General features: G+C 36.0%; 1 protein-coding gene across 1 annotated transcript; it reads left to right on the forward strand.

The window, feature by feature from the left end:
• The first annotated feature begins 2,234 nt into the window (after positions 1-2,234).
• LOC128524692 (immunoglobulin superfamily member 3) lies at positions 2,235-14,693 on the forward strand. Its single transcript, XM_053497408.1, has 11 exons — positions 2,235-2,465; positions 5,626-6,000; positions 6,166-6,576; positions 6,724-7,128; positions 7,474-7,854; positions 9,113-9,487; positions 9,845-10,213; positions 11,687-12,094; positions 12,187-12,993; positions 13,146-13,541; positions 13,622-14,693. Exons 1-11 carry the CDS (start codon positions 2,396-2,398, stop codon positions 13,846-13,848), a joined length of 4,224 nt encoding a protein of 1,407 aa, XP_053353383.1. The 5' UTR covers positions 2,235-2,395; the 3' UTR covers positions 13,849-14,693.
• Positions 14,694-23,772: the final 9,079 nt, after the last annotated feature.

Genomic DNA, 23,772 nt, shown 5'->3' on the forward strand with positions numbered 1-23,772 from the left:
TCGCCATGGAGGATGCCCGCGCCCAAGAAGAAAGCAGCCCAACCAAGCTTAAACAGGCTAAACTGGATTTTTGTTCAGGATCTGAAGGAAAATAACTTCTGAACAAATGAAAAGGAGTGTGAGAGCATACGTCGTAGATGAAATGCTGCCCTAGTCCACTGTGGAATCGCAGTCATTCAGAGACATACAGTACTTTTGTTGGTATTCGTGATGGACAGGTCGTCCTTGCAGGACAGAAAGACATTTGCAAGGTACTTAGATAAGTGTTATGCTGAGATAGAGCATGAACTTTATACTACATGATATTGTACATTATTATTTACAACATAAAGTATTTTTGTGCAAATTACTAAGCGCTTCAGCTTAAAATTTTGGAAATGGTATCAATATCTGTTTTTTGTCTTTAATGTTCACAAACAGTAAAGATATAGCATATGCATACACCCTAGCAAACAATGTTGTATAAATATAATATATAGTACAGACACATTAAAGATAATACAATTTTCATCGCTAGGCAGGTTTATATCAAGAATGTTTCGTTTTAGTTCTAGAGATCGATTACATCTTTAAATTAAGTTGCAGTTTTCATACTTTGTAGTTTGTAGTCACTTTGTAGTTTTTTACATTTTATGTTTATTTGATTACTTTAGTTTTTTTGTTTATTTGAATCAACTTAAAGTAATTAGTAATCTGATTACTTTTTCACATGTACTGTAATAGTTAGTAATGTAATCAAATTACAATTTTAAAGTAGTACAAGTACAGCCAGTCAGGGTCAGAGGTGCCACGGTTTCTTTCTTTACCCAGTCTCTGTTTGCATTTTTTCTCCTTGGTCAGTTTTAGTATTGTAATACAGGCTTTTATTTGTTTAAAAAATACAGTTTGAACACAAGGGTGTTTAGGCAGTCCAAGCTTTTAGTTAGTCCCTCAGTGCACGTTAACTGATTGACATAGGGGTTTAAAAAAGCTGATGCTTTGCATTCATTGGAATAATATTTCACTTATTTTTAAATAAGTTCTTTCTGTGTATGTTTAGCTATTCTATAATTATAAGCTAATTCTGATGTATTCTCCCAAATAAGCTCCAGCCTTACATTAAGCAGTGACAGACATGATTGACATAGGGGTTTAAAAAAGCTGATGCTTTGCATTCATTGGAATAATATTTCACTTATTTTTAAATAAGTTCTTTCTGTGTATGTTTAGCTATTCTATAATTATAAGCTAATTCTGATGTATTCTCCCAAATAAGCTCCAGCCTTACATTAAGCAGTGACAGACATGCAGACACCTGGTATCTGAACTGAGTGGGATCTCTGTGGTGGGTGAGCTGTGTTTTAACATCCTGATCTGCACTTCTGCAGAAATGTATTCTCAATTTTATCTGCGGTCTTTTTTGTTGTTATTTGTTTTTTAAATCATAAACAGAATTACTTTACCCAGCCTTTTTTTATTTTTCATAATAAAACAATTTTATTATAAAACATGATTTACAAGTTAGCTCATGATAAGTTGTTCTTTTTTACAGCCACACCACTTACTGAACCTAAATCCTATAGACAACATCTTTAGCAATTTGTAAATTTGGAAAAATGAGCAATCAAAATGGCAAAGCAAACATGCCTAACCTAAGACAGACAAGGAAGTCCAACATTGCAGACATTTTTAAAGTCCCTTTAGAACTACTAGACGGCAACGTTATACAACTCACATGTTATGTAAAACATTTTGATTTGTATAAAATCTATTCCACACTATGTGTGCAGTGGCCACTGGATAAGTTTGTACTATTATGTAACAGTATCAGATTTAATTTTTTTAACAACTGATCAGTTTCATCTCCAGTAAATAAAAAATCATTAAAAGGACATAATCTATTCTGCAGTGAGGATATGAAACTAAGCATTTAGTCTTAAATGGAAACCCAATTGCTGTAAAAACAAGCAAAAAGGCTGAATGACAACATGATACTGCAGCAGGTTACAATTCAGATGATTACAACAATAGTGTAGAATTTCTCACTCTATGAACTTGTGTGGTGTAATAATGACTGTCTGCTATTGTGTCCTGTTTAGCAGTTAGGCAACAAACACATTTTTATCACTAAAAAAGCCCACATGTTCTGTTAAACGTTTTAGTTTCTTTTAAACTAGTGCTTCAATGCGTCACACATGATTTGATTAAAGGAGGTCAGTAAGTTACAAATCTAGCATGCACAAGACAACCGGAAACCCACAGCTTTCTCATTTCCTCTTGACGTGTAAGGTTTTCAGATACTTCATGAACACATTCTGCGCAAAAGTGTTATGCGTGAGAATTTGAAATAACTTCTAATTTATACACAAATGTATTAATGATCTTATGGTGACAAATTGAGCCAGTGGAGATTAAAATGGTTCATTGTCAGCCTCAACTGTGGCGGCTCCTACTGCTGATGTGCCTTGGAGGACTCCTTCAGACTGGTAAGATCACATCTATAGTATACTAATGCTACTAACCCAAGTACTAAATTAAATGTGAAAAGTAATTTTGTCAATGTTGCGTCACTTTCATATACTTTAACACATTCCTCAACAGCATACACATAATGTAAATACATGAATGAATGAATAAATGAATACAGCCTTTTTATTATGCAAATGAAATAGGGCAGAATTGTGATGCTGCATTGATTTCTGCTGCCTCACATCTCCTTGGTTAAATCCTGAGCTTGTGCACATGGCTGGTTTCTGTTGCTTTGGTAGGTGGATGGCCAATAGATGGATTTACTCCACTATATTTGTCCATATCTGTAAATGTCTGTACATTGTTGCTTGAAACTGATTAGTCTCTAGTTATCAGAGTTACCAGGTTACCTGAAACCACGGTGACCCTGATCAGTATTAAGCATTCACTGTAAAAAAAAAAAAAAAAAAAAAAAAAGTCCTGTTTTTTTATAAGAAGTAAAAGAGTCAGGGGGACTTGAACTTTGTTTCTGTGGATTTGGGCAGAGTTTGTTGTTTAACAGAATATCTACTACATGTGTTAACATACAACATTTGCTGAAATGGCTACCTAGTTCTGAATTTTATTTGAATATCTTTGTCTCCTGAAGAATGAGTCTGCCCCTCCTATAAAGTACTTCTACCTCTAACACTCTCCATAGTATTTAGTATACTACAGTATATTATTGCTTGTGTATACAGAGTTTGTTGTGTCCGAGTTATTTCGTTCAAGTTTGTTGTGTAATATTACATTACATAACATGTCATTAATATAACAAATATTACCTGCATTATATACAACACTTCCATAATGGCCACCTGGTCCTACTTTTTAATTGAATATGTTTGTCATGTTAAGAACCAGTTGACACCCTATATACCTCTACCTCTAACTTCAGCTGCTTTGCTGTCAGCCAATAACATCAAAGCAACTAAATGCATTTAGGCATGTAGACATGGTGAAGAGAATCTGCTGAAGTTCGAGCATATCTAGGGTTTACAGAAAATGGGCAAAAACTGAGAAAATATCCAGTGAGCAACAGTTATCTTTATGAAAATACCTTGTTGATGGCAGAGGTCAGTGGAGACAGGCCAGATTGGTTTCATAGTATAACATCATTATCACAGGCACCTCATTGTTATACATATTAGTTTTTCTAATTTTATTATTACATTAGAACAAAATTTTCTTTTTTCCAAAAATTAGTATTCCAAAAAAAAAAAGAAAATAATCTAACAGAAAATTGTATTTAAAAAAATGTATATTATTTAAACGATCACTTTTCTGCCCAAAAAAAGGAAGAATGCCTCTGAGTTTTGTGTCTTGAACTTTTTTTTACATTTTCTCATGTTACAACCACAAACATAAATGTATTTTATTGGGATTTTATGAAATAGACCAACACAAAGTGTCATATAATTATAAAGTAGAAGGAAAATACTAAATGGTTTTCCACATTTTTTACAACTAAATAAGTGTGGCATGCATTTGTTTCCAGCCCTGCTAAATCATATATTGCTGCTCCACCTTCTACTGCAATTATAGCTGCAAGTTATTTGGGGTATGTTTACCATATTTGCACATCTAGAAATTTGAAATTTTTGCCCATTCTTGTTTGCAAAATAGCTCAGATTAGTCAGATTGGGTTGAGAGCGTCTGTAAACAGGACAGTCTTGCCACAGATTGGATTTAGGTCTGGACTTTGACTGGGCCTTTCTAACATATGAATATGCTTTGATCTAAACCTTTCTATTGTAGCCCTGGCTATATGGTTAGACTCATTGTCTAGTTAAAAGTCAGGACCTCTGCCCCTGTCTCAAGTCTTTTGCAGACTCTAACATGTTTTCTTTAAAGATGGTCCTATATTTGGTTCCATCCATCTTGCCATAAAGTCTGGCTGGTCTCCCTGTCCCTGCTGAAGATAAGCATTCCCACAAAATGATGCTGCCACCACCATGCATAGTGACAGTTTACATGATGATATCTGAGCTATGGTTGCCTTTCCATCAGCACAAACCAGAGTAGACATTTTCATCTGACCTCTGGAATCAACAAGGTAATTTTGCCAAGAAAACAATTGCCCACTGGATATTTTCTGTTTTTCAGACTAGACCATTCTCTGCAAACACTAAAGAAGTTGTGTCTGAAAATCCCAGTGGTTGAGCAGTGTTGGAAGAACTCAAATAATCTGACACAAACAACCATGCCAGGGTCAAAATCACAACATTCACTGATTCTGATTCTCAGTTTAAACTACAGCATGTTGACTTGAACATGCCTAAATGTATTGAGCTGCTTTTATTTGATTGGCTGATTAGATTGATATACGAGTTAATGAGCTGCTGAACAGGTGTAAATACTTAAGTGTCCAGTGTGTGTATTTTTATCCTAAAAAAATGTTTGCATTAAATAACTGCACATAACTTGTTGCTTATAACAACTGTACGGTGAAATGAATGTGAAAAGAGAAGAATCATCTCAGTGGAAGAAGGGTACTTAGAACGGTCAAGTTGATGACAGGATTGTAACTTATGTTGATGAATAGTGTTGGATGTAACGCGTTACAAAGTAGAGTACTTGGATTACTTTTTTGAGGTAACAAGTAATCTAACGCGTTAGGTCCACCATTTAAGTACTCAGTTATTTAGTTATATTTTCAAAAATGTAATCTGTATGTAGACAACAAAATGTGGACAATTTACTGTATCTAATCCATGGGCCAATCAGACAGCAGTCTCTCCATTATTGTGTTTGTGTGTTAAAGTCGCCCTACAAGCCCCGCCCCAGATTTCCCGCAAACCCCCTGTTATTCCTGCTGTTATACTCCTATCTCACCCATGCGGTTTGACTCGCGATGAGAAGCGGTGTTAGGCACTGTGAGCCACCGCGAGTGACCGCCCGACAAGCCACGAAGTTCTAAAAGGTCTGCGAGGACCAACACATGGAAAGATGGAAACATAATCACAGGCCCAAAACTCTTTGTGAATCATGATGAACCGTACTTACGGCCTCCCGCACAAAGCACTGTTGATAAATATGTGATTTTTTTTAGAACATCACAAGAATTCTTTTGTTTCATAATTTTGCAATAAATAAATGAATGTCGTTTACTAAACAATGCTTGGCTTTCCCTTGCAGATGTTTGTGGAGGTCAGCATTCAGTACAGATCCAGGAAGGTCCACTGTACCGTGTGAAAGGATTTCCAATGTCCATCTCATGCAATGTCAGTGGCCTTAGGGATTTAAGGGAACAAGCATTTGAGTTTTTAGTCACTAAACCACAGAAATCAAGTCCAATCCAGATTATTAGCACTAGGGACCCAGATTATCCTTATGCAGTGTACTCTAAAAGAGTGCTTGAGAATGACATTCTGATTGAAAGGCTGTCATGGACATCAGTTCGCTTCCACATTAAGTCTGTAAAAGAGGATGATTCTGGAAAATATGACTGTCACACTCCAAATACATATGGCACTTATTTTGGAACCTACAATGCAGAAACAACAATGAATGGTAACTTGTTTTATTACTGCTTTTTTTGTTAACAAATGTGAGAATGTGTGTCTTGGGCCAGTAATTTTTCTAAAAATGTAAAATACTTCGTAAAGCATTTCCCCTCCTAGCGTGACACTAAACAAGCTGTAAAACCAAGTGTGATTAATTATGTACGTCTCACAGTGATTGAGGATACTCTGATGGCTTCCTACTCTGGACCTGCATCTTATAGCATCTCTGAAGGTGAATCTCTTCAACTAGAATGCCAAGTTTCCAGTCAGACCTTCCAACATACTCATCTTTCTGTCACATGGTATCTACGTGGTACCACTGACACTCGGCCCATCATCAGTTTGGACCGAGATTTAGTTGTGAGGCCTGGAACGGAATTTTTAGACAGATACAGCTTAGGGCTCATAGCTATAGAGAAGATAGAAGACACCACCTACAGACTTAAGATAAGTCAGGTACAGCAGTCTGACCGTGGTGAGATTTACTGCCAGGCTGAGGAGTGGATCCAAGACCCAGATCGCTCTTGGTTTAGGATTTGCCACAGGAACACCACAAGCTCCAACATAGAAGTCAAAGCTCTAGGTATTTTTTTTAATAATTTTCTACTATTTGAATGAAGACACTTGTATTGTACTTTTACTGTGCTTGTATCAGGCAGTTGTATCAACGATTATCCTTAAACATGGAACATAAAAAAATATTTTATTGTTTGATTTTTACATGTTTCAGACACAGTTCATGAAGTAGGAACTTTTGTTCCTCAAATCCGTGTTCTGAATCCGGCCCTTGAGGAAGGAGGAGTGATGAAGATCCAGTGCAGCATAGAAGCTCAGAATCTTCCAGGACGTTTCTTTTCCATGACTTGGCTAAAAAACAACATAGAAGTGTCTCAAATTGGTCCCACTGGTGTGGTGTCTGTAGGTAACACATACATGAGAAGAGAGAATGATGGTGAACTAAGAACTGTAAAGAAGGGGGATAGAATCTTCGTCCTCACTATCCAACCAGTCAGGGCTGAAGATCAGGGCATGTATCAATGTAAAGCTGCACAAGAGGAGAAGACAGACACTGGGTCCTTCATCAGAGGACAAAGCCAGCTATCACATGAAGAAACTGTGCACATCAAAGCTAAAGGTCAAGCACTTTTTATTATCTTCTGTGTAATATTAAGGTGGATTTAGTGATTTTAAAGAAATATTACAAACATTATCTGTAAATACCGTAAGTGCACAGCAACAATTAAATATGACTGCAAGAAACATTGGGAATTGTTGTTTGGAGCTGTTGTGTAGCTTCAGGGCCTAGATGCCTTGAAATGTAACATTTTGCAGGACAATGTCAAAGGAACAGTCCATAATTGTGGTAACTTCAGATGGTTCACAAACCTTTACCATGCAACTTTATATCAGAATCCATACATGTTTATACAAATACACTAAACATTACCTAATCTGTATTGCTCCTATATTTTGATTCTAGAGAGTGGTTTGGCTGTGGTCATGACAAATCAGCTGATTAATATTACTGAAGGAGAAGCTCTACATATCAGCTGCAGTGTCTCTGGAGCCAAAGGGCTGCTGTCTGTGTCTTGGCAGCACAAAAAATCATCAGGAAGCTCTTTTAGTGATGTGATAACCCTGAGTCATGAGGGGGTGGTGAAAGGGCCTCAGTATCAGCACAGGGGCTTACGCACATATCAGTCTAATGTTGCTGATTTCATTTTGGAGTTAAGTGGAACTCTTCTCTCTGACAGTGGGGACTATAAGTGCACTGTGACCGAGTGGAGCATGGAAAGCAGCGGTAACCCAAAGAAAGGGAGCAGCCAGTCACAGCAGGGCCAGGTTTCTGTTAAGTCTATTGGTAAGTTAAACTCTTGGTTATTCATTAGTTATGGATAGGAGGGATGATAAGAAGTAATTGGTACTGAGATACACTGATCAGCTACAACACTGACACCACTTCCAGGTGCTATAGCCTATATAACATTGTGATGTGCAAAACAAAAAAAGGACAAAAAAGTCTGATCCATAGAGGCCCCATCTCGCAACCCTGAGCAATTTAGAGCAATTAAAGGATCTGCTGTAATGTCCTAGTGCCAGATGCCACAATGCACCTTTAGAGGTGTTGTGGAGTAAGGCCCCGAGTGATCAAAGATGTTTTGATGGCACCAGTGGAGCCTACACAATACTGGGCATTATGTTTTGCGGTTTTAATGTTTATGTCTGAAATTCAGATTTTGAATTTTGATGGACAAAAAAAGTTTTCTTTAACAAAACTGTAACTAGAACATACTTCATTAGTATCTTTATCTCACTGTGATGAATAAGAAATCTGGTGTGATATTCGGATGTACCGATCCTGTGCAGGTGTTGTTACACATGGTCTTTCACTGCGAGGATGATCAGCTGTCCTTCCTGTCTCCCTGTAGCGCTGTCTTAGGCGTCTCACAGTGCGGACATGGCAATTTATTGCCCTAGCCACATCAGCAGTCCTCATGCCTCCCTGCAGCATGCCTAATGCACGTTCACGCAGATGATCAGGGACCCTGGCCATCTTTCTTTGGGTGTTTTTTTACAGTCGGTAGACAAGTCTCTTTAGTGTCCTGCGTTTTTAGAACTGTGACCTTAAATGCCTACTTTCTGTAAGCTGTTAAGGTCTTAACGACCATTCCACAGGTGCATGTTAATTCATTGATTATGGTTAATTGAACATGCATGGAAAACATTGTTTAAACCCTTTACAATGAAGATCTGTAAAGTTATTTGGATTTTTACAACATTATTGTTGAAATACACAGACCTGAAAAAGGGATGTTTCTTTTTTTGCTGAGTATCTATCTATCTATCAATCTATCTATCTATCTATCTATATATATATATATTTATATACGTATATATATATATATACCCTACCGTTCAAAAGTTTGGGGTCACTTTCTAACTCCATGCTGGTTCCTGATTTTTATTTCTTTCTACATTGTAAAGGAATGCTGAAGGCGTCCAAAAAGTGCATTAATCTCCTTTGAACAGTTAATGGTGAGATGTGTCTGCTATTTATGCTCTGTAAAGACTTCATAAATGGTGACTGCTTTAATCCTCCTTTTCTCTTTTATTTTTAGAATCTCTTGTAAAAGTTAAGCTGATAAGCCGCACTGTATCTGTTCCTGAGAACTCATTGATCACACTGATTTGCTCAGTATATGCACCTAAAGTTTCCTTAGCTATGACTTGGAAGTTTCTACAACATAATTCAAGCACTCAAAAAAACATAATGAATATGGACCATACTGGCAGCATATCCTGGGAAGCAGAGCAGCAGGACTACCAGTTAGAAACTCTGGTGCAAGAATCACAAACAGATTTTATTCTCAAGGTGCTGAAAGCAAGTACACGTCATAAAGGACGTTATGAGTGCCAGATCGATGCATATGACAAAAATGTTCAGAAGACCAAGAAACAGTCCTATCCACTGGCCATCACTGTGCACAGACCTGGTATGAAATGACTTAACTATTAGTTACTCATGCAACCACTTTAAGACACAAATCCCCAACCCTGGGCCACTTAGACATTTTAAAACACAGGTGCCAGACCCCTGCCCTGGTGTTCCATGCTCTGCATTTCTTAGTGTTTCCCCTGTTTCCAACACAACTGATTTAACTGAGAACTTTGTGTAATGGAGCAAGGACAAAAACTAAAAATGTGCATGACAAGGGGTGCTCCAGGAAAAGGATTCTGCAGCCTGTGTTTTAGTGCAAGTGGCATATATTCATGCTATATATCTTTGTTCTTGCAAGTGAATTAAAAAGTTTACACCATTAACTGTTCCTCAAATCCTTTGTGTATTTCAGACAGCAAATTGTCTGTCTCCTCCCCCCTTAAGTCTTCTTTGAAAATCCAAGCAAACAGTGACAGCATTATTGATTGCTTGGTGATGTCGAATACGACTTATTCTTCCCGTTTTGAGGTAACATGGTTACATCGTACACAGACACTGCTGAAAATGGACCCAGAAGGGGTCATCACTCATGAGACTGACGATAGGATAAGTATGAAACGAACTACAAGACAGACCTTCCAGTTGATGATGAAACAAGTGAAGTCAACAGACAGTGGACCATACATTTGTTCAGTGCAGGAATGGATTCAAGATCCCGATGGCATCTGGTATAGTCTTGACACAAAGTCTGTCACTGTGGAACTACATGTCATTGAAAAAGGTATGCTGCAGGCGGCATCATGCTTTTTCTTAATCACAAGACGGCTATAGTGCCTTATGCTAGCACAGATCAATACAATAGAAAACTTATGAGCTGGTCAGTTGCTAAAGCTGTAGAATTTATTCACCTCTATAATAAAGGGTAAACATTTTCTAAACTAGAAGTGGTTTTTTTTGTGTTAGGGCACATTAGGTCCAGTACTGAAGAACTTTTTCAGTTTTCAGTTTTCAGTCAGTCACAAGTAGGTTGCAATTGACACATTTCTGTTAGAAATCTGATTTCCCAACTGTCCTCATATACTGTAAGGTTATATCTGTGTAAAATTTTACTATAAGCAGTGGCATGACGTACTGTAAGGAAAGTTTTGAGGCTATTATATATGTATACTGTATACTGTAGCTACCTGAGATGACCTATGTGTTGTTGCTTTGTGTGCCCCATATCATTTTACATGAAAACCTGCCTTCACACACTACTACAGCTGATGCTTGCATTTACCAACACACACACACACACACACACACACACACACACACACACACACACACACACACACAAACTGTCACATGGTTCTCACATTTACAGTGCCATGAAAAAGTATTTGCCTGCTTTGTTTTTTTTGTTTTGCATATTTGTCATACTTGAGAAAAAATAGATGAAAAAAAAAAAAAAAAAGCAACCATAATAACTGGTTGTGCCACCCTTTGCGGCAACAACTGCAATCAAGTGTTTGCGATAACTGGTAATGAGTCTTTCACGTCACAGTGGAAGAATTTTGCTAAAAAAAAATCAAAATTTTTGCTTTTTTGAGCCATTCAGAGGTAAACTTGCTTAAATAGAAACTTAAGGACAAAATGCCATCTGCATCACAGTTGAGTGTGGGTTTTAGGAGTTTAAAGGCATTTTGATTAGCCGAAGGTCAAATCTTTATTTGTCATATCACCACTAAAATTATATTAAAAAGATTAACACAATCATTGAGGGGAAAAAAACTCATAAATATTATATAATTAGAAGGAAAAACTAACAACTAACAAGATATAGAACATTGATTTATTAATTAAGGATTTTTTTGTAAATCCTGTTTGGTCGCAATATTCAAAATGTTCAGTTTATAATTAGCCACTAATTTCAATATTTATCTTTGACAGCTTTTCTCTCACTCCGTTTATTTTTCAACTTGCCTGATTTTCCCTCAGCCTTGCTCATAGTCACTTCCCAGTTGCTATGCCAAGATTGTAATAGCCAAAATGGGCTTCTGCTTTTAAATATGCTGCCAAAACCTTAAGCTTTTCAAGCTGACACTTTTTTTTTTGTTGTTGCAATGTTGAAGGACATCTGATGGTGCTTAGAGAAAGCGTTAACAGTTGATTATTTACACAATAGCTACTTAATACCATTTTTGTTTAGACAGTTTTTATGCAAATCATTTGTATTTATATTACTGTTAATCTTTGATTACTTGTTATTTAGAAAGTGATTTCAGCATGGATAAATCTGCTGATCAGCTGAAAGTCTTGGAGGGAGAACAGTTTAAACTAAAATGCTCACTGGGGTCTGGTGGACTTGACACTTCATTTCGTTACTCTTTGAGCTGGCTCTTTCAAAGTCAAGATCAGAGTTTGTCCACAGTCAAGCTCCTAACCTACACCTATGATGGACGTCTGCAGTTCCAAGAATCAGATCCAGAACTTCATCAAAGACTCATTTTCTCCAGACCCTCAATTAATGTTTTTCAACTGTCCGTCTTAAATTCCATGCCATCTGACAGTGGAAGCTATTACTGTCGGGTAGATCAGTATCAGGTTGATTGTAAAAGCAAATGGGAAAGAAAATCAAGTGATACATCAGGTTCAACAAATGTTAGTGTACAGTTATTAGGTGAGTCCTTTCCTCTTGCTGTACATGTAATAATATTTGTCAGTTATAGTAGATAGCATAAATAACAGATAAATTATGTTTTCATTCTTTAGAGAGTAAGCTGCAAGTTGACCAAGTAAGTCGCATTCTTAATGTTAGTGATACTCAGAAGGGCTTCATTGTGGAGTGCAAGATCAGCTCCCGCTCCAGTGATAAGTCTGTGTTTGAAGTGACCTGGTCCAGGAGGCAGAGAGACGAGCGGCCCCTGATCATTTACACTGCAAGTCGTGATAGCACTCTACACAGCGCAAGCCCGGGTAAAACTCTGGTGTATGACCGGCCCAGTACCAATCTCTACACACTAACTGTGCCCGATGTTGATCTTTCTGATAATGGCTACTACCAATGCCAGGTTGTAGAATGGTTACAGATAGCTGCCAACGTCTGGAGGAAGGTAGCTGAAGACAAATCAGGAGAAATGTCCATCAATGTACAGGTTGAGACAAAATCAAGTAAAGGCACTTTCACTTTGCAAATGCCTAACACTCGTCAGAACTACACAGAGGGAGAGAGTTTGGATATTACTTGTTCCATTCATTTTGATAACATGGACCCCACTTACCATTACAGTTTCAAGTGGTTTGTGGAGAGACAGGGCTCCAGTGTCAGCACTATTCTGCTAAGCCATACCTATAATGGCGTTCTACAGTACAATTTAGAGGACAAGCAGCTCAGTGGCAGGCTATTGTTTTCCAGGCCTGCAGCCAATAACATGCGTCTGACTATTTCGAAGTTGGATTTATCTGATAGTGGAAAATACAACTGCATGGTTGAACAGTACCAGTTTAGCTGTGAAGGCAACTGGAAAATGATGGGATCTCCACAATTTGTTTCAACCATGGTCAATGTGTACAAAAAAGGTAATGACTTTTTCATGTGTTTTCTATTTGGTTATGTTCCTCGAATCGTTTTTATGCATTACTTTCACTTTAGATAGTAAAGCTTTTAAACTACAATATTATTTTGGTTTTAAAAATTGTAATTTTGCCTATTGTTTGCTACCACATAACAGGGAGCAAGCTACATGTAGACAAAGTCGATCACTTTCTCAACATTACTGACACTGAAAAGGGCTTCGTTGTGGAGTGCAAGATCAGCTCCCGCTCCAGTGATGAGTCTGTGTTTGAAGTGACCTGGTCCAGGAGGCAGAGAGACGAGCGGCCCCTGATCATTTACAATGCAAGTCGTGATGGCACTCTACACAGCGCAATCCTGGATAAAACTCTGGTGTATGACCGGCCCAATGCCAGTCTTTACACACTGACTGTGCCCAATGTTGATTCTTCTGATAATGGCTACTACCAGTGCCAGGTTAAAGAATGGCTACAGACAGCTGCTAACACCTGGAGGGAGATGGAGGTAGACAAATCAGGAGAGCTTTCTATCAGTGTTTATGCCCATCCTAAAGGTAATTCAGACACTTCAAACATTCTCATATAGTTTATAGAAAGTTTATGAATATACTAATTTTTCGTTAATCTTTTATAGGTGAAATAAATGACAAACCATGCTCTTATGGGTTAATACTGGCCATTCTCATTCCTCTGCTTTGTATCCTACTTATGGTTGTCCTGGGGTTATCAATTCTGCTGAATAAAGTTCAGAAGACAAGCTCTACTTCAAAAATCCAGAAGCAATCTCTGTGGCTTGAGAATACTCCACTAAAAGCTATGGCAGAAACAGAAACAGGGCAAAATACAGAGGACGGTGCCTGAATATATTAAAGCTACATTTACCCTGATGTCTGTTGCAGCCTGTATATAATTAAGGTTTTATTTATGAAATATAACCTGGAATGCTTTCAACACCGATAAGATTAACACAATAAATTAAACTGTTAAAAATACCAGAAGATATTTTTAGATCATAAAATCTGTAGACATCTGTGGAGTATTTGAAAATGACACACACATTGGTTTTTAGACATTGTCTAAACATCTAGAAGGAGTGAGATTAGATGGTACAAACAGTAGTAAAGGTTTATAATTAATAAAGGTATGCTTTAAAACGTTATTGCATTATAGTATCCAAATTCTTTTCAAGTTACTGGTTATTAAATAACATCATCTGTTTCTGTGTATGATTTCATCCATGCAACAATGGCACAGTTGTGTAACCTTATAAAAGAGCTGTCATATCACCATGCAAAAAGGAAGTTCGTTTTCTTGTGGTAATTTTTTCCGAGAAGGTTGTCTGACTTAGTGGTTTGTTATGCCTTATAAGCAGTAGAACAGAAACTGGTGACCACAATTCAACAAAATATTTCCTTTAAAAAAAAGCTTTGGATCATTTAAGTGAATGCATTACATTGTTTGGTTTAAATGAATAGTTTAAAGTTATTTTTATATTTTCATTCATTTGTGTGTGTGTGTGTGTGTGTGAGAGAGAGAGAGAGAGAGAGAGAGAGAGTGCGTGCCTGAGTGTACAGATGTCTACAACACATATTTTGAAACACTGTCAGTATTCTTCCTGGTCCTTACTCTATATTTGACCTTAAGCTGCATTGTAGATGATGCATTTTTTCTCATTTGCATTTTTGTTAAAGAAGAGAACATTAAATGCTACAAAATAAAGTTTTTTGAATAAAGGGAGTTGTCAGTCTGACTGCTTAATCCTTTAAAATCCTTTCAGTTTACCTAAAAATTTACATTATTCTGCAAGTATTTTTGACACATGAATTCTGCCAAATAAAAGCTTTTAGGCAAGATATACATTTATATATTTAAAATAAATCAAATAAATAAAATGTTTAAATTGAACCAAAAAGCATAATTCTCTAAGATAACAGCTGCAATAGTTGGGAAATGTTGAAAAATTGCTGTGTAAAAAATCATTTGGGGACTTGAGGTATGTGAAGTAGTCTGCACTTTCTTGTGGTTGTGAAATACAGAGTTACGTGCAGTCTGTCACCATGAAGTTACACATATTCACACCCATTTTTGGGAAATATTACTTTTTACAAAGTCTGCTGTTTCAATGTTTTTAGATCTTTTTGTCAGATGTTACTATGGTAACATACTGAAGTATATATATTTGTATTCATATATACAGTATATATGTATAGATAAAGATATATTTGTATATATTCATCATGCCATATATCTTTCTTCATTGCACTCAGTGTACATAACCCCTTCTGTATATAACCCTTTTTGTCTACAGTTACATATGCATACGGCATACATATGCAAACTATTTAATATAGTATACAATATATTTTTTACTGCATACAACAAAATTATTGCACTCTTTGTACATAACTTTTCCTCTATATATAGAGTTTACATGCAAATTCTTATCATTGTATACAATACCTTCCTATTGCACCCACTTATGATTTATTTGCTCATTTGCACTCATTATATTACATTCCTCACTGTATAATGTTTACATAAGCAAAATTCTTAGCACCCATTTGCACCCATTTTAACTAATCTACCTCACTATATACTTTTTATATACGCAAATTATTCTGCACTGTGAAAATGCACCTCTAGTTAGATGCTAGAATCGCGCCAGGGGTAGCTCAGCAGCAGCATCAGGCCAGGGGTTGCTCAGTGGTTAAGGCATTGGACTACGGTTCGGAAGATCCCAGGTTCAAATCCCACAACCGACAATTTGCCACTGTTGGGCCTTTGAGCAAGGCCCCTAACCCTCAGATGTGTATTGAAATTGATGAATTTTTTTAAGTCATTCTAGATAAGAGCCTCAGCCAAATACCTAAATGTATTATGTTGCCTTGTACCTACATGTGCAGTGACAATAAAGTTAAATCTAATCTAATCTAATATATATAGGGGTTGGACAATGAAACTAAAACACTGGCCAATTTAGTGTTGGAGGTTTCATGTCTAAATTTGACCAGCCACAGTTCTGTTTAAAATATTCCAATGCACACAACATTATGGGTTACATATCAGAGTTCTAAAGAGGACAGATTGTTGGTGTGCGTCCCGCATCTGTAACCAAGACAGCAAGTCTTTGTGATGTATGAAGAGTTACAGTATGATATCCAGGGTAATTTCAACATACCACCAAGAAGGACGAACCACATCCAACAGGAGTAACTGTGGACGCCAGACGCCATTTTTACTTTATATTTTGTATTAATCATATTAATATTGTGGCGTGGGCGGGGCGACAGCTGACGACCAGCATGCATTGCGGGGTTTTTTGTGTGTTCACCCTGTTGGGGAAGGGTGTTTGGGGTAGTTGCTTCGGCCCTGTTTGTGTGTGTGACGAGTTGAATGTGCTCTGGTTTATACTTAGGCTAAATTGGATGTGTTTCTCGTGTGAATGTGCTGCTCATGCTACGCTGTGCTTAATAAAATATTCCCAGCTATTGCATTGGGCAGCGAGTAAGCTCACTTGCCTCTCTAACATCATTTCTGGTGATAAAATGCTACAATGTTTTTGGTTTGTGGAATGAGTTTCTATTATTTCTTATGGGGGAATCTTCTTTGATATATGAGTGTTTTGATATACAATCACGCTTCCTGAATGAATTATGCTTGCAATCCAATGTAATAGTAATAATGTTATCATATATAAAAATACTGTATATAATAATTTATTGCAATACATTTGGTATTTAACTCTTTATACAAGTTTTTCTTTTTATGAATTGTGTATACATATTTTTTTGGCTGACTCTGTATACACACACAGCTGCATCTCAATAAATTAGAATATCATTGAAAACTTGATTTATTTCAGTAATTCAATTCAAAATGTGAAACTCATTATATAGATTCATAACACACAGACATAACACATATTTCAAGTGTTTATTCCTTTCAATTTTAGTTTTTTTATTGCTTATAACTAATAAAAACCCAAATTTTCTATCTTAGAAAGTTAGAATATTACTTAAGATAAAGTAATAAAAAATAAAAATGTAAAAATTTTTTATATTTTTAAAAAACATTTTAATCCTTTAAAATCCTTTCAGTTTACCTAAAATTTTTCATTTTTCTGCAAGTATTTTTGACACATGAATGCTGCCAAATAAAAGCTCTTAGGCAAGTTATACATTTATACATTTAAAATAAATAAAATATATTTAAATTGAACCAAAAAACATAATTCTGTAAAATAACAGCCGCAGTTGTTGAGAAATTGCTGTGTAAAATATTATTAGGGGACTTGAATGTGAAGGTATGTGAAGTAGTCTGCACTTTCTTGTGGTTGTGAAATACAGAGTGACGTGCAGTCTGTCACCATGAAGTTACACATATTCACACCCATTTACTGCATCCTCTCTATTGCTCACTCTCTTAATTTAATTCAAACCCTTAAAAAAACATGATATGTTTTAGTATGTACTATAGTTTACTATGTAAATTATTAATAATTATAAGAATAATTTAAAAGTATGAATGGTAATTCTTCTTTCTTTGCATGTTGTCCTTCATTCACTGTGGTATGTGGCAACATATGATATAATACTTTGAAATAAGGTAAAAAAAGAATTTTTACTTTTTGAGATAATATGACCGACTTATTCATCTAATAATAATAATAATACATTTTATTTATAATCGCCTTTCAAAACACTCAAGGACACTGTACAAAACAATCAACAAACAAGTGCTATGTACAGTATACTTCTTCATGTAAAATCCATTTTTTAAGTGCCAGTTGGACAGCCTGGTGATGAATTAGCCTGCATGTTCCTGTATACTTTTTAAGGAGTTGTTTCTTGAACTTCTCTGATTATGAGCTACTTTAATGTACAGTCATGGGCAAAAGTTTTGGGAAATATTACTTTTCACAAAGTCTGCTGTTTTAATGTTTTTAGATCTTTTTGTCAAATGTTACCATGGTAACATACTGAAGTATATATATATTTGTATTCATATATACAGTATATATGTATAGATATAGATATATCTGTATATATTCATATGCATAAAATTTTATCATGCCATATATCTTTCTTCATTGCACTCAGTGTACATAACCCCTTCTGTATATAACCCTTTTTGTCAACAGTAACATATGCATACGGCATACATATGCAAACTATTTAATATAGTATACAATATCTTTTCACTGCATACAACAAAATCATTGCACTCTTTGTACATAACTTTTCCTCTATATATAGAGTTTACATGCAAATTCTTATCATTGTATACATTGTATACAATATATTACAGGAATGTAATAAAATAAGTGCAAATTAGCAAATGAATCATAAGTGGGTGCAATAGGAAGTATACCTTCCTATTGCACCCACTTATGATTCATTTGCTGATTTGCACTTATTATATTATATTCCTCACTGTATAATGTTTACATATGCAAAATTCTTAGCAATGTGTACAATGCCTGCCTTACTGTACCACCTATCATTTGCTCCTTCTAATTTTAATTCAAATTTATCTAATTTATCTACTTTGCTATATACGTTTTATACAGTATATTCTAATTATTCTGCACTGTCAAAATGCATTACTGGTTAGATGCTACATGACTGTACTACGCTGCCTTGTACCTACATGTGCAGTGACAGTAAAGTTGTATCTAATCTAATCTAATATATATAGGGGTTGGGCAATGAAACTGAAACACTGTCCAATTTAGTTTTGGAGGTTTCATGCCTAAATTTGACCAGCCAACATAGTTCTGTTTAAAATATATATTTACAAAGTTTTGTTGTTGTATCTCAAAAAGTTAGAATATTACTTAAGACCAATAAAAAAAATAAAAAATAAAAAGATTTTTAACACAAAAAGTGTTGGACTTCTGAAAAGTATGAATATGTACAGCACTCAATCCCTTTGCATGAATTACTGCAGCAATGCAGCGTAGCATGGAGGTGATCAGTCTGTGGTCCTGCTAGAAGCAATGGTTACTCTGATAGCAGCCGTCATGGTTCTGGTGTCTCGCACCTTCCTCTTCACAACACTCCATAGATTCTCTATGGGGTTTAGGTCGTGCAAGTTTGCTGGCCAATCAAGCATGGTCCTTTAACCAGGTATTAGTACTTTTGGCAGTGTGGGAAGGTGCTGTAAAATTTAATCATCATCTTCATAAAGCTGGTCAGCAGAGGAAAGCATGATACTCAAAAACCTGAAAGACAGCTGCACTGACCTTGGACCTGATAAAACACAGTGGACTGACACCAGCAGATGACATGACTCCCTAAACCACCACTGTCTGTGCAGATTTTACATTGGACCTCACGCACCTTGGATTCTGTTACTCTCCTCTAGACTCTGTGACATTGATTTCCAAATGAAATGCAAAATTGCATTGATTTCCAAATGAAATGCAAAGTAGATGATATCCTTTTTCTGATTTGCATTTTTCTGACCACTTAATCCTTAAAAATGTTTTCAGGAATTTCTTTTTTATTTAAGTATTTTGACACAAGAATGCTGCCAAATAAAAGCAGTGCACATTTTACATTTTAAGCGGTGTAAGATGAATAAATTAATGAAAAGATAAACCTTAAGACTTGCACATCTTGCTTTATGTGAAATCTACTTTTAAACACTTTTTAGACAGCCCCATCTGGTGGCTAAATACATTATTACACCTGGTGGCGAATTACCCTACATGTTCCTGTACAGTTCTAACTTCTACCTTCTCGGATTGTGAGTTCTACTACTTATTATCTGTTACTCTAATGTAGATCCATTCAAGAAATAAAACACAATGAAGTACACTTAACCTTTATAGTAGGAACACACATTTTGGTTTTGTTGTCTATATCAGTCGTAAATCTGTGGTGTAAAAATATATATTTTTAAATTATTATTATTATTATTATTATTATTATTATTATTATTATTATTATTTGATACTCTGAATCCATTTACATCATATACAGTACAATGTCTCTTTTAAGCCAGGTTTCCTACAAACGTTGCACAAGTTTTAAGATGTCTAAAGCCTAATGTTACACTGTAAGTTAGAACATTATTTTATATATAAAATAATATTTTGTAATATTAGTGCTGCTGGTGTTTAAGACATTCCAAACTTACTATTAAATTGATCTAATAACTGGCACAGCAACAGCTCAAAGGACTTGTCATTAAATACTAATATGGGGCAAAAATCATTTTTAAGGGATTTTAAAGAATTTGGAAAAATAAAAACCCCTTCCGCTGACTGGTCTTCAGTTTTTTACAAAACGTTTATATTGCTCTTAGTAAACCTCTGAAAAACATAGGAACACTATATTTAAATAAATTCAGCCATCATGTTCTAATTATTCCGTTATTTCACCATTATCACATTCCTCATCCTCACTCTCAATTTCTTCATACAAGTTTACTATCTCCTCATACTCATTATAAAATGACATCTCATTCTCACTATCATCTACTGGCCATGGTACCTGAGCTTTATACCTCTTTGATGTGCCGCAGAACACAGACTGATTCATCTCCTACATAAAATAATAAAATATACAGTTATAAAAAAAGGTGATGTATAAAATATTTTTTTCATGTGGATTTAAAAAGCTTATTTCATGACTGAACTTCAAAACCTCTATCCAGCTCTACTTCATAGCAAAGCCAATGCTCTAGTATTGCTGACTTTTAAAGTACAATTTTGGTAATTTACTTGCACATATGTCTTTATATGTCATTTAAAGTACTTATTGACTTTCCAATAAAGGTGGGTCATTTTTAAAAATATTTGTATTATATTTGGGCTGCCAAATGAATGGATGAAACTCAGTGGGTGTTAAATTTTGTTAAAGCAAGCTATATCTTCTCAAAAACATACCGTAGAATGTCAACAAAAAAGTATGTATTCATTTTTTTTAATCCTGCAAAAAAAAAGGTCTAGTGTTATTATACATGGCTGGAAAGATTTCACACAACAAATAGTAATCATTGTGTAGGTAATGGAGCTTGTTAAAGTTCTCAGGAACTTGACAGTGACTGTATTAAACATTTTAAACTGCACAATGCACTCTTGACTGGTGGTAAGTAATATAAGATAGTCACTGACAGTAATATACTGTAAGATAGTCACTGAAGGAGGTGCAGGATGAACAACAGTTACAGTAATGCCATTGTGGTTTTAGACACATTACTGTAACTGTTGTCGCTTGACTGGTGCCACTCTTACAAGATAATCAACGTTATTCACGTCTTTTACTTGTATTAATGTTATAGCTTTTTGGCCTTTTTTTTAGCAGTAATAGATGTGGCCCAAATATTTGTTTTGTAAAACAAACAAAACTCCGTCATTGTATATGCATGTGTCTCTACTGTACAGTATATGCATGTGTCTTTACTGTATATGCATGTGTCTCTACTGTACAGTATATGCATGTGTCTCTACTGTATATGCATGTGTCTCTACTGTACACTATATGCATGTGTCTCTACTGTATATGCATGTGTCTCTACTGTACAGTATATGCATGTGTCTCTACTGTATATGCATGTGTCTCTACTGTACACTATATGCATGTGTCTCTACTGTATATGCATGTGTCTCTACTGTACAGTATATGCATGTGTCTCTACTGTACAGTATATGCATGTGTCTTTACTGTATATGCATGTGTCTCTACTGTACAGTATATTCATGTGTCTCTACTGTACAGTATATGCATGTGTCTTTACTGTATATGCATGTGTCTCTACTGTACAGTATATGCATGTGTCTTTACTGTATATGCATGTGTCTCTACTGTACAGTATATGCATGTGTCTTTACTGTATATGCATGTGTCTCTACTGTACAGTATATGCATGTGTCTTTACTGTATATGCATGTGTCTCTACTGTACAGTATATTCATGTGTCTCTACTGTACAGTATATGCATGTGTCTCTACTCGCCTGCCAAATATTGTTACCTCTAGCGAGCATTCGGCTATTTTAGCCTGTCAAGAGCAGTGTGCATGTATTTTGAAGAAAAAGGGATAAGGAAAGATCTGTGTTTGTAAAGTGTCAAAAAAGCTAGCCTTAGTGATCTCCTGCCAAACTTTTTAACAACACCTAGTACTATACTGACGGGAATCACAAGGGAACATCTGATACAATATTATCAAAACTCCTAGGTGCCAGTTCAATCTGCGCTGTGATTCTGTAAGCATAGTGATTTTATAAAGTAAATATCCAGATTCAATATTGCTCCTTTTTTTTTTTTTTGGATTTTGTTACAATTCTAAACAAGTAAGCTCGTACCACACTGCATGCTGTGCTGCCTGTAGTGCTTGAATAGTTTAGAGTGCTCCACCTGGAGGAGTATTGAGGAATGGCAACTTTTTCCCATTTAAATGCAAAACTATCAATTCAAAATAATTTCAAAAATCAGAGTCAGTGTGGGAATACATGAATTGACACACAAAAGAATCGTGACACATCATCGAAACAATTTTTACCCCAATATCTCTACTGTTCTCTGTTCTGTATCTCTACTGAACTGTTTAGACCATGACCTATTGTCCAATGATGAAGATTAATTGTATATTTTATAATTTTTTGTAGTTCTTTATTAATTTTGTAAAGTCAATAATCTGGACAAACCTTTTTGTTTAATGTCATCTGTCTTTCAAAAATAAAGGTATTAGCAGAAACTGATTTGTGAAGGTTACAGACTAACCATCCAGCCATGTGCAAGCATTTAGACTGTGGTTGTGACTTGGTCCACTGGACACATTCAGGCTATCTTTAGTATGATAATGAAGTGGGTAACATAGGAACGTGGCTCACGTGACAAGAGAATGAGTGAAGTGCAGGAACATGGGGTGTGTGTGAATTCTGTGTTCTAGCAAGTTGACACAGTGAACAGCTGTCTGACAAGTGCCTACTGAAAGTGTAAAAGATGGCAGAGGGATTGAGGGCCTGAGGGTGGAGTGCTGGTACAATGGAGGTGAATAGGAAGGTGTGCACGTGAGTGGTGTGTGGTGTGGTCACCTGGGATGGGATCCATGTGGCAGTCAAGTGCAGTGCATTTAAAGGCTGTCTCAGTGGGTGCAAAAGAGAGTGACAGGCTTCTTGCTGCCAGGTAGAGTCTATATTTAGGCGAAACACAGCAGGGAATTGCACTTACACATGGTGTGAGCCTCATTATTTCTGTGTGTGCATGAAGAACAACATTCAAAGTTTTCTGTTTCGTATTCCAAAATAGTAGCATGTGTCAGTGCATGTGTGTGTGTGTTTAGGGAGGGAGTGGAAGGTTGATGGTTCAGGTCCTCAGTGTGACTGGCATACAGTATGTAACCTTGATCAGTGATCACCGAAGACCTTTTTTTTTCTGCAAGCATGTAGAGTAGATGAGGATCAGTTTTCTCCTACAGCAGTTTGTCTATGTAAATTTTATTTCCAGGTTTTGTCATGTCACTGATTAGGCTGTTGCATAACATCAACAGAGAAAGAAAGTGTTGACAGATGGCTTCCTATTTCTGCATGTGAATGTCCTCTCATTAGAAATGAACATCATCAATCTTTCTCTCCATCATAGCAGGTCTTGCATCTGTGTTCTGGATCTACAATTCAATGTAAGAATTTCAGCGTGCTTCTTAGACAAATACATTATTGCACGAGGTGAGCTGTGGTTATTATTTGAGTTCTAGCAGCGTGTGTTAGTATTAGCAAAGAGTGACTGAAAAGTCACAGTCATATTAAAAAATAATCTCTCAGGTGAGGAATATGACAT

Source organism: Clarias gariepinus, chromosome 5 (genome assembly GCF_024256425.1).
Source record: "Clarias gariepinus isolate MV-2021 ecotype Netherlands chromosome 5, CGAR_prim_01v2, whole genome shotgun sequence".
NCBI classification, from domain to species: domain Eukaryota; kingdom Metazoa; phylum Chordata; class Actinopteri; order Siluriformes; family Clariidae; genus Clarias; species Clarias gariepinus.

What these genes read in the sequence shown, in the direction of transcription:
- LOC128524692 (XM_053497408.1), top strand. Translation starts at nt 2,396, where the DNA reads ATGGTTCATTGTCAGCCTCAACTGTGGCGGCTCCTACTGCTGATGTGC. An exon ending in GGTTTCTGTTAAGTCTATTG is followed by an intron (nt 7,855 to 9,112) that starts GTAAGTTAAACT and finishes TTTTATTTTTAG; the next exon opens with AATCTCTTGTAAAAGTTAAG. An exon ending in TGTTAGTGTACAGTTATTAG is followed by an intron (nt 12,095 to 12,186) that starts GTGAGTCCTTTC and finishes TTCATTCTTTAG; the next exon opens with AGAGTAAGCTGCAAGTTGAC.